The sequence below is a fragment of the Mustela nigripes genome, chromosome 14, assembly GCF_022355385.1.
Source record: "Mustela nigripes isolate SB6536 chromosome 14, MUSNIG.SB6536, whole genome shotgun sequence".
Taxonomy (NCBI): Eukaryota; Metazoa; Chordata; class Mammalia; order Carnivora; family Mustelidae; genus Mustela; species Mustela nigripes.
This window is the reverse complement of record NC_081570.1, coordinates 15723033-15735370: the sequence shown is the minus strand read 5'-3', so window position 1 is coordinate 15735370 and position 12338 is coordinate 15723033. Positions and strand designations below refer to the sequence as shown.

The 12338-nt window shown below is 38.2% G+C and overlaps 1 protein-coding gene across 3 annotated transcripts in view; it reads right to left on the bottom strand.

Annotated features, from left to right (window-relative positions):
- CDC42 (cell division cycle 42) overlaps nt 1–12338 on the bottom strand; it is a 48923-nt gene that overhangs the window by 6466 nt on the left and 30119 nt on the right. For all 3 annotated transcript variants that reach the window (XM_059376569.1, XM_059376570.1, XM_059376572.1), the window contains exons 2-3: nt 11748–11903; nt 8621–8693 (exon numbers count right to left, since the gene is read on the bottom strand). In XM_059376569.1, the coding sequence (XP_059232552.1) occupies nt 8621–8693; nt 11748–11852 (178 nt within the window). In that variant the 5' untranslated portion in view covers nt 11853–11903. The remainder of the gene's footprint in view (nt 1–8620; nt 8694–11747; nt 11904–12338) is intronic.

The following is a 12338-nucleotide window of genomic DNA, read 5'->3' as shown; positions in this document are numbered from 1 at the left end:
TCAGTATTTCAATCCCTGAAAACAGCAATAAATCCATTGTGCTTTAGTTGTTTACCCTATTACCAGTCTGTAGCTTCCAATCTTTGTGTCCATCAGCAACCCAATGATAACGTAATAAAAACAGTAAGCTGTTGGGCGCCTGGGTGGCTCAGTGGGATAAGCCGCTGCCTTCAGCTCAGGTCATGATCTCAGGGTCCTGGGATCGAGTCCCGCATCGGGCTCTCTGCTCAGCAGGGAGCCTGCTTCCTCCTCTCTCTCTCTCTCTATCACTCTCTGCCTGCCTCTCTGCCTACTTGTGATCTCTGTCAAGTAAATAAATAAAATGCTAGGGCACCTGGGTGGCTCAGTGGGTTAAGCCTCTGCCTTCGGCTCAGGTCATGATCTCAGGGTCATGGGATCGAGTCCCGCATCAGGCTCTCTGCTCAGCAGGGAGCCTGCTTCCTCCTCTCTCTCTGCCTGCCTCTCTGCCTACTTGTGATCTCTCTCTCTGTCAAATAAATAAATAAAATCTTTAAAAACAAATAAATAAAATGTTAAATAAATTAATTTGTTTCTTTCTTTTTTTTTTTAAAGAAATAATCACAGTGAAACCATCTAAGGAGACAAAAATCTCAGTGAAACCGCACTGACACAATCCACTGCTCATCATGATTACCAAAGCATATGCACAGGCTTAGTTACTGTGTGCATTAACACCAGTATATGAAAATAAAACTACCTACAAAAAAATAACTTGGCAAGAATCAATGGATGCCACATCTGTGTGGGGATTATCCTAGGGAAAATAAGAATATTTGTATGGTCTTAAAGACTGCCAATAAACCTGCAAGGGGAAGAATGGCACTATACTGCCAGGAAACTGGACATGACCTTGACTTACCATCATCAGTTGAGTGGCAGATGAATATCGTGTGCCCCTAAATTTATATCCTGAGAAAGACACATCCCCAATGTACTATTTCATACATAATCTGAACCTAATCTGAGGAAATACAGACCAAATCCAACGGGAGGATAGGGAGAAGACCTGCCTGTATTCTACAAAAATAATGTCATGAAAGACCCAAAAAAGGCTAAAGAACTGATCCAAATTAAGAGACTAAAAAGACATGACAACTAAATGCTATACATGATCCTGTACTGAAAGCAGAAAATACTGGGCTTGGCTCAGCTGACAAAGCTAGAACAGAGACAGAGATGTTAGATTCAAGTTCTGTATCAATGTTAAATTTCCGTAAGTTGTTTATTATTACACAAGAATGTCTCCATTCTTAGGAAATACATATTTATTCAAGACTAAATGGCTATGTGATCAACTCACTCTCAAACAGCTCAGGGAAAAACAATTCATGTGCATATTACATTGAAATAGAATAATAAAGCAAATAAGGCAAAATGTAAATTGGTAAATCTGGTTAAACGGTGTATGGAGGCTCCTGGTACAATTCTCCCAACTGTTCTGTAGACCTGAAAATTATTTCCAGATAAAAAGTTTTTAAAAATATCTATACACATTTCTAAAACCATGAGGGGAGGGGAGGAGTTGCCAGGACAGGGTTTAACACTTCAATTTCGAAAATAAACTATAGCAATCCTATGTTTTAAAAGAATAGTTAAGTACTTAGTGCTACTCAACTGTACACTTAAAAACAGTTAAAATGGGGCACCCAGGTGGCTCAGTGGGTTAAAGCCTCTGCCTTCAGCTCAGGTCATGATCCCAGAGTCCTGGGATTGAGCCCCACATGAGGCGCTCTTGCTCAGCAGGGAGCCGGTTTCCCTTCCTTTCTCTCTCTCTGCCGACTTGTGATCTCTGTCTGTCAATTAAATAAAATCTTAAAAAAAAAAAAAAAGTTAAAATGACAAATTCTACATTATATCTATTTTACCACAATAAAGAACTTTTAAAGGGGAGGAAAAAGGAAAGTTAAATATTTTGTATGCCAGTGAAATTTTTTTTTCCAGCATTGAGAGAAAATACAAGAATTGAGGGTAGCTATCAAAACATGATAATTAAAGACATCATTGTTACTGCCACTTGGAATGAGCAATACATTGTGAGCAGACAAAAAAGGTATCTACCTTCAGGACAATACAGAGATTAAAATACAGATTAAACGAAAAGGGGAAAAGGAAGGAGGTTACAAAAAATAAAAATAAAAATAAAAATGGTCATCACCACCTCTCGTACTGATTGCATACTTACTCTAACAATATGATAGGGTTAGAGTCAAAGGCTTTAAAGGTATGCTCTTAGAAGTGGAACTTTCACTTCTTAAAATTACCATGCAGAATGTATTATTATAGACATGGAAGAGATTTAAGAAAAGAATGGGCTTAAAGAAAATAAAATCAGCCAAGCTCCTTAATTCTCTCAATCTGAATAGCCTGAGCTCTAACACTGGCTGGAAATTTGACACATTGCCTGTCAAAGCTCCAATAAAACAAAACAAAAATAAATTTAAAAAATAAGAAGGACATGGGGCACTGGGTGGCTCAGTGGGTTAAGCCTCTGCCTTCGGCTCAAGGTCCTGGGACTGAGCCCCACATCGAGATCTCTGCTCAGCGGGGAGCCTGCTTCCTCCTCTCTCTCTGCCTGCCTCTCTGCCTACTTGTGATCTCTCTCTCTGTCAAATAAATAAACAAAATCTTTTTAAAAAATAAATAAATAAATAAGAAGGACACCGGCTGCCTTCAGCTCAAGTCATGATCTCAGAGTCCTGGGATCCAGCCCTGCATTGGGCTCCCTGCTCAGCGGGGAGTCTGTTTCTCCCTCTGCCCCTCCCCCTGCTCATGTGTTCTCTCTCTCTCTCTCAAATAAATAAAAATAAAATCTTTTTTAAAAATAAGTGAATACGGTGTCTAGGTGGTTCAGTCGGGTAAGCGGCTGCCTTTAGCTGAGGTCATGATCTCAGAGTCCTGGAATCAAGCCCTTCATCCAGCTCCCTGCTCAGCAAAAAGCCTGCTTCTCCTTGTCCCTTCTGCCTGCAGCTCTGCCTACTTGAGTGCTCTCTCTCTAATAAGGAAAAATATCTTAAGAAAAAGTAAATAAAAAAATAAAAAATAAGACAGAACTAACCAACCCTTATTTTTACAAAAATTAGTATACTCACACAACCTTTTCTTAGCTTTATTCTCTATTCAAATGGAATGAATGTACTTCAAAAAAATTAAGCCTGACACAGACTAGAAAATGGCTTCATTTCTAGTCATTCGGTCACTGCAATCAACCCATGTTAGTGCACATCAAAAACAGATCCAACTCTATATTCCTGAGCACCAGTAAGAGCATCTAAATGAATGTCCAATGTGTTACATGCAATGAACCTTCTACTCAGATGAAGACAGAAAACAAATAGCCGTTCTTTTTTTAATACTATGTCCAAAGCAGTATTGGTCCAGTCATACATTTGTGAATAACGAACCCCCAAAGCTATAAATATCTTTCTTTTCCTTTCCCAAGAAGAAAGAAATCAGAAAGGAAATTGTTCAATAAATAGGATGCAGGCTACCTTACCTCTAGTTCTGCTTCAAGGACTACATTTAAGGAAGAATGAATGCAGTCCCTTAAGAGGAGCAAGATTCTTCATTATCCAAGCATTATTTATCCAGGTAAAATGTATCCTCTAAGAATGTCACAAATAGCTATTACTCACTTGATAGCGTTAATGTCATCACTGAGCATCCTTTACAGTAAACAACATGATCAAGAAAATTTCACTCTACGTGCAAGTCAGGTTTTGACCACAAGTCTTAAATTATACCTACTCTAACAGCACATAAGCTCACTGCTCAACTTCCAACATTTGCCAAAAGGCAGGGATACATCTCATGGGTTGCTGACATTTCCCTTACTTAGAATCTCGTATTTAAAACTGAAATTCAAGAGGAACTAAGTCGTTTGAACTGAGGACTCCAGCCCATATAAAGTCTGAAAGAATCTCATGGCATGAAAAATAAATTTACTGCCAAAAGCCACATTTTTAGTTATTTCCAATAGGGTACTGTAAATACAAAAAGAAAACAAATTAAGCATTTCACAGTATTTACCACTACAGACTCAAACCTAATCATTTTTTTCTACAACCAATCATTCAAAATTCAATGGCACCTAGTGATCCTGCTTCCGATGTGACATGCATGTTTCTTTCTGTTTCAGAAATTTTCCTTTACAGAAAAATTTTGCTGTAAAGGACATTATAGGCACTGACTATAGATTAAAATTTAAAATATTACATATAATGTTGTATTTCCTGAATTTGAGAGGAATACTGTAACAGAATATCCTTGCTCTTAAGAAATTCATACATTGGGGGCGCCTGGGTGGCTCAGTGGGTTAAGCCGCTGCCTTCGGCTCAGGTCATGATCTCAGGGTTCTGGGATCGAGTCCCGCATCAGGCTCTCTGCTCAGCAGGGAGCCTGCTTCCCTCTCTCTCTCTGCCTGCCTCTCCATCTACTTGTGATTTCTCTCTGTCAAATACATACATAAAACCTTTAAAAAAAAAAAAAAGAAATACATAGACTGAAGCATTAAAAAGCAAAAGAGCATGATGTATGCAACTTACTTTCAAATGGTTAAGAAATTAAACAACATGCATACAGAGCAAGAGAAAGTCTATCATTAAGAACCAGTAAATCTGGTAAGGAGCTCTTCGTACTAGCAACTTTTCTTCAAATCTGAAATTGAATCAGGACAGAAACTGACAAAAAAGGGGCACCTGGGGGGCTCAGTTGGTTTAGGGTCTGACTCCTGATCTCAGCTCAGGTCCTGATCTCAGCTCAGGTCCTGATCTCAGGATGGTAAATTCAAACCCCACATGGGTTTTATGCTAGGTGTCCACTTTAAAAAAAAAAAAAAGACAAAAAGGAATGTGTGTCAAAATGTAAAAATGTCTGACCCAGAAAAGGTCTTAATATAAAATACTGTGAACAGATCCCAAACATTAACAAAAGAAACTAAACTGTGGTGTGATCTGCCATACATAAGACTACCATGTTACTACCAGGACTATGACACACAAGTACAACCTTGAGAGACATCACCATGTTGTTTTAAGAGGAAAGGGAAGGTCGGGAGGGTGGGGGGTAATAATATCCCCTTTCCCTAAGAATAAATACAAGCGTATAGGAAGAGCTCTGTTTAGGATATACACTAAGACATCTCTGAATACAGATGCTTTTTCATTATTTTATTTATCTACATTGTTATTATTTTTCCCTATAAGTAAAACCCACATCTTTGTAATAAAGAATAACATTTAAAAGTCTGACACAGGAAGGAACTGACAGTGGAGCAATGATTATAAACAATACAACAATTACAGAACAACTTAACATGATAAACATGTTAAGTAAAAAAAAAAAAAAAAGCTAAATACAGAAGGAAATACACAATAGTACAACATGTGAAGGGGAAAAAAGAAGAAAATAGCTGTGGGGGGAATCTCATGAGCAAAAATTTACTGTTGTGACCACAGAGACAGAAATAAAAGCTGTGACAGAGACAGCCCTGTGATCCCTTTTTTTTTTTTTTTTTTTTTTTTTAAAGTAAGCTCTAGGGACACGTGGGTGGCTCAGTCAGTTAAGTATCTGCCTTTGGCTCAGGTCATGATCCCAGGGTGCTAGGAATGAGTCCTGCATCAGGACCCCTGCTTGGTGGGAAATCTGCTTCCTCTGCCAGCTACTCCCCTGGTTGCTCAGTCTTAATCTTTCTCTCACTCTCTCTGATAAATAAATAAATAAAATCTTTTTTTAAAATGTTTTACAAAATAGGGGACGCCTGGATGGCTTAGTTGGTTAAGTGTCTGCCTTCAGCTCAAGTCACAATCTCCTGGGATCAAGTCCTATGCAGAGCTCCCTGCCCAACAGGGAGTCTGCTTCTCTCTCTTTCTCTCTCCCTCTGCCCCTCTTCCCTGCTCATTCTCTCTCTCTCTCAAAAAAATAAAAATAATTAAAAATGAATGAATGAATGAATGAATACATAAATAAAATAAAAATTAAAAAATAAGTAGGCTCTGCCCCCAATCTGGGGCTTAAACTACCTTGAGGCTTAAATGACCCTGAGATCAAGAGTCGCATGCTTCACTGAGTGACCCAGCCAGGTGTTTCCACCTATCTCTGATCTTCAATGGTATTAAATGTATCGATAAGAGTTGCAGCCAGAACCTCCTAAACCCCTTATACATAAGCCATTAGCTTGGTTTAGAGACTGTATGAGAAGTACAGTCCTCCCTTGTCCGTTTTTGTTTCACACTTCAAAAAAAAAAAAGACAGAGAATTGTAGCCAGAGGTGAGACAGGAATGCTATAAAAAGAATTCAGAACAAAATTACAAAAAGTCAGCAGATTAAACGCAAATAGTCCAAGGCCATCTCAATGGGGATGAAAGCTTTAGCAGAAAAAAAAACTGAGTTAATGGCATGACTTGAACCAGGGACAGGGACTCTGAAATTAAGGCCTCTGCAGAAGATACAAGTCTCCCCTTAAGTCTATCAAAGACAGAGAGTCACTATGGATGCCTACTGCCCCAATTCTCCAATGTTTGTCAAACCCCCCAACTTGCTGGGCTAGTAAAATCATTTCCTTAATGTTTTTTAACACCCAGAAAGATTCAGAATCTAACAGATGAAATAAATCAAATACTATTGTTAATTTTTCATTACATTTAGGAATAATCTATCCTTATTTAGCACGCCGTGCCTATAATATTTATAATAATCTGCCACATTAAAGAACATGATAAGATTTGTTCTCTGATTCCAATTTAAAATGTGTAACTGATCTTAACCTTGGAACTTTTTTGTTGAAAAGCATTAAGAATTTTATAAAGGTTATAAAAATACTGTTTGTGATAAATTAAAACATAAACAGAGGAAATCTAAGTTATCAGGCTAATTGAAGCTTTGTATATAAAAGCCTGGGGTTGCTTTACTTGTCAGGTCAAGCAAATTGAATTGATTAAAACAGAAAACTGAATATATTAAATTTATAAATGCAGATTAAAGTACCAGAAGATATTTAACACAGTTGTAAATGAGGTTGACTGGGATTAAAGTCTTGTCAACATAAGTTAAATAAACCAGTATTAATCAAGGGACCCTTGGCCACCTTGAGAATGATTTATTCGTAAAAGTGACTATTTTAATTTAAAAAATTTATTAAGTTATACAACTAAATTTAAAGCTTTACCCACGCCAAAACTAAATATTGAAGAGAAATAAAATATGTCCATACAAAGATCTGTGTACAAATGTACACAGCACCACTATTCACACACTTAAAAACTGGAACCCAAACATCCATCAACTTGTAGAGAGAGAACCAAATTGTGCTATAGTCACAATATGGACTACTACTCAGCAATTAGGAAAAACTACTGATACATACAAATAGATCAATCTCAAAACCATGATGCTAAGTAAAAGAAACCAAGCACAAAAGACTACTAGGTTCCATTTATATGAAATTCTAAAAAAGCAAAACCACAATGACAGAAAGCAAAGCTGTGGCTGCCTGGGAAAGAACACAAGAAAATTTTTTAGGTGACAGACCTTGATAATGGTGGAGGTTACATGACTATATAGTCAGTAAAACTCAAACTGACACATAAAATGACTGAATTCTATTGTATTATACTTCACTTCAGCTAAAAAGCAAAATACTGATTAAATACTGACTTGAAATTTTAAAATAAAATATAAAATTAATTTTCAACCCCAAGAGGCCATAAGTTATCTTTTTTCTGCATACAGATTGCCTCCAAGGGCACACACAAACACAGAAAAATCCCTCACCTATAATGAAGTACAGGTCATTGTTTTTTCTATTTTCCAAGTTTCCTTCCGTACACCATTACTCTTGTAAATTTTAATTCATGAACATTTCAGGGCCTAAACCAACATTGGAAAGCCACTGATCTCTAAAATGAACTGCTTACCACTGTCCCACTGTCTCTCCATTTCACCCTCCCAACTAAATCTAGACAGTCCCTAAAGGTGAGCAGTACACCACACTCCATCAGGGCAGTATGGCAGCTGGCAGAGAGGGAGAGGAGCACACATAAGATGTGAAGCACTTAGAATTCCTAAATATGAAAAGATTACCTTTCTGAAATTTTCCTTTGGCTAATTAAGCTGATAATAACTGAGACTACAGAGAGAAGTCAGAAATTAAGCTGTGCAGCCACTGTTAAAACAACGAGGAAATAACACTGAGAAACTGGGTATACTTAAGGAAGAAAGCAATTTATTCCTTCAATTTCAAAAACTGACCTCAAAGGTCAATAATATGAGCTAGGTACTGGTTCATGTTCAAAGCAGTTTCAGATATAGTTAAAATAACAAACTATCTAAGAAGCTATCCGCACATGTACTTTATTTCACCCTACTTTATTTCCTTCCACACCATGCACCCAAGGAACTCCAAACTCCTATTGTGATTCCAGCTCTGGGACTGCCTCTTGAGTCAAGTATCGGCCATCACGATATCCAATCCTACTAAAGTATTAACAAAAGGCAAGTGGTTTACTAATATGCTAGTTTCCCAAAATGTCCACAAAAAAAAGACAGACAACCAGCAACTGTTAATACTTATAGACTAAAACATAAAAGATACCAAGTTTTCACCTGCAGTATCAAAAAGTCCAAGAGTATATGGCTCTCCACCAATCATAACTGTGACTGCATAGTTGTCAAAAACCTAAAAACACAAAAATACAACATCATTAGTATGCAAGGGGATGGTCAAATTGGGATAGAACAACTCTTAAGTAAAGGCAATATTTCCTTCCTAAGACTTAAACCTCTCTTAGCCCAAATGGTTCTTATATAACAAACCTTGCCAACTAAACCCTTGCATGAACTAAATGATTCTTGGGAAAAAGGGACAGGGAATGTACTCTGAGAGGTCTGCTCTACCCCAGCAGCCTGGATTAAAAGCCACAGAAAAGCTAGAGGTGTCACAGAAGCAGAGTCCCGAGCTACCCAAAACAATCCTCTTCAAGTTTAAAACTTTGAGACAGTAAGCTTACAGTTTACCTTAATGCTCAATCTGATTTCTAAGAAATTAATTCTTCACAGACCCTTTCATTTTAATCTACAATTTAAATATCCTAGATCCATGAAAATCTTCTTCCTTTCAGGGTTCAAGACAAGAAGCGCCTTGTTACAAACAAGCCCATCAGAAAGAAATTAAGGTTCCCTCAAGTCAAGGAAAGTGTCCAAGAAAAGGCTGGCAGATTATTTGTTGAGATTTCATGATTAAAACTTATGTTACTGAATACAAACCACATGACTGAAGAGACCTTCATGGTTCTTATATAAGAGACCTTCTGTGACTAGATGCTTTTATTTTCGAATACTCTAAAACCCATGACAAACTCTGTATATACTAATATTGGTTGTGCTAAATTATTTGTGAAAATGGGAGGTAATGGTGCTAAATGAAAAAAGACCCAACGATAATTCATGGATTTTTCCGAACTGACAAATGAAAATCTTTCCAACTGACAAATGAAAATCTTTCCAACTAGAAGGATGTTATATTTTCAGATCAGCCCTGCTTCATCTAACTCTAACTTTCTGGTTCAAGCTTTAATGAATTGTTTGTAAACAAGAGTGAAAGCAAGGGCACCGGGCAGGTGGTAGTTAAAGGAAAGTCAGTTCTTGATAACAAGAACAAGAAAGAGGCACCTGAGTGGCTCCATCAGTTAAGTGTCTGCCTTTAGCTCAGGTCATAATCCCTGGGTCCTGGGATGAAACCCTTCGGCCTACTCCCTGCTCAGCAGGGAGTCTGCTTCTCCCTCTTCCCCCTCTGCCCCTGCTCATGCTCTCTCTCTTGCTTATCTCAAATAAATAAATATTTAATTAAAAAAAAAAAAAAACAAGGAAAACTATAATGAATGTGGTTAAGCTCTCAACCATATAGATTATTTTTTAAGTCATACCTAACCCGTCTTTCAGATACCCACATACAAACACATGTATGAGACACCTGCTAGACCCCTTAAACAGAACACCTCATGACAGAAATCATAACACAGACTCAGAAATCATGTTTACAAGAAAATAATTTTAATGGAGACTGAAACGCCAAAATTCCAATAGCTGTCCTCACTCTGAAACAAGATTCCTGTATCTCTGAAAATCCCCTACAAGTCCCTCTTAACCTCAGAACTTTCCACTTACCATGTCCCAGTCACAAATGGGTCAATCCCAAAATATGATCTTACATTTAATTATACCTCAAATTCTCCCCCTCCAAGAAACTTAACCTTTCTGCTTCCTACAGCCTTGGCCCACTCACTTAATCTGCTTCGGGATATTATAAACTGTCAATTCTAATTAAACAAAATCACCAAGCCTTTAACCTGTATTCATTCTCTTAACAATGTTCATGTCTCTTAAGATTAACCTGAAGTGGGGCGCCTGGGTGGCTCAGTGGTTTGGGCTGCTGCCTTCGGCTCGGGTCATGATCTCAGGGTCCTGGGATCGAGCCCCGCATCGGGCTCTCTGCTCCGCAGGAAGCCTGCTTCCCTCTCTTTCTCTCTCTCTGCCTGCCTCTCTGCCTACTTGTGATCTCTGTCTGTTAAATAAATAAATAAAATCTTAAAAAAAAAAAAAAAAGATTAACCTGAAGTATTCAGACATTTTCTTCCTTTTTACATCCAAACAATACTAATTTCATATTAATCATATATAGGTTCTTCATAACCCCTAAAATAACTCACTTAACATAGGTGCTTACTGAAAGCCAGGCCAACCCTAGCTCAGCGTGCATACTGAAGGAACGCCTGTGTTTAACAACATTATACCACTGGATTGGGTCACCCAACCTGGAACAAACAGTGGATCCTTCCAAACACATTCCTTCACAAGTCAGTGTCACTCCAAAGAACTCTTCTCTTTCACTTCATTGTCTTTGTTATTCCCATTTTCCCCCTACTCTTCTAAGGAGCTGATAAAAAGCATTTGTGGGGGGCACCTGGGTGGCTCTGTGGGTTAAGCCTCTGCCTTCGGCTCAAGTCACGATCTCAGGGTCCTAGAATCGAGACCTGCATCAAGCTCTCTGCTCAGTGGGGAGCCTGCTTCCCCCACCTCTCTCTCTGCCTGCCTCTCTGCCTACTTGTGATCTCTGTCTGTCGAATAAATGGATAAAATCTTTAAAAAAAAAAAAAAAAGGAAGAAAGAAAGAAAGAAAGAAAGCATAGCATTTGTGGGAGAGAATGCCCAAAGGCTTCTGCTAGTGTTCTCCTAACAAAAACAGGTCTCTGCCCTTTAAAAGCAATTTGGAGCTCCATTTACTGCTAAGACAACAGCTCCATGAGATCCTCTTCTACCCCCTACAGAAAATAAACGGAGACACATACTACTTTCTCTGAAGTTACAAGACCCGAAAAAGCATCCTAGACCTCCAAGCACTGATTCCTCACTGGCCAAGTTATCCACCCACCTCCCCCAAAGTCATCTCATTCCAAGACACTGAGCATACTTCTCCAAACTGAGACCATCACTCTTTGAAGAATCTTGTCTATTGGAGTTTGGTCTCCCAGCACTTCTTGCAAACCCTTGTTATCACCCCTCTGACTCTTTACTGATTTTTCAGCTGTTAATTTTAAAGTGAATATAATTTACCCATGACAGATCTTTAAAAAGAGGACACAAAGGCAGACAAAAGAAAAATTTCAGTACACAGAGTTTTCAAAAGATCCAAACAGAAAACATTTCACTAGCAAATGGAAGCCTTTATACTTACAGTCGGTACATACTCAGATGGAAATTTGTTTGTTGTGTAGGATATCAGGAGACATGTTTTACCAACAGCACCATCACCCACAACAACACACTTAATTGTCTGCATTGCTGGAACAGTTTTGTATCCACTTAAAATACTTCAAAATTCAGTGATGACCTACAAAAAAGATGAAGGACATTTGTTTCATTTGTAGTGATATATTTATTTTTATTTCTTCTACTAGCAAAAGATTCATTCAGAGCAAGAACAGAACTAGCACCCCAACTACTGTGGCTGAAAGAACCTTAAAGGAAAAATTGTGACTAGTTTAAAGTCATAATAACAAATTAGAGTCAATTTTCTTAAGTTTCTGATCCCTGTTGTTTTCAACGTCTTTAAAAGTCCAAAGTAGGGTAAGGGACAGCATATTTATTTCTATAATGAAAGAGAAGGAAGCATCTGTGTAATTCAGTTAAGTGTCCCACTTCTGATTTTGGCTCAGGTCATGATCTCAAGAAGTTATGAGATCAAGCCCTGTGCTCTGCACTGGGTGTGGAGCCTGCATGGGCTTCTCTCTCTCCCTCCCTCTCTCTGCCCCTCCCCCATTGCCAA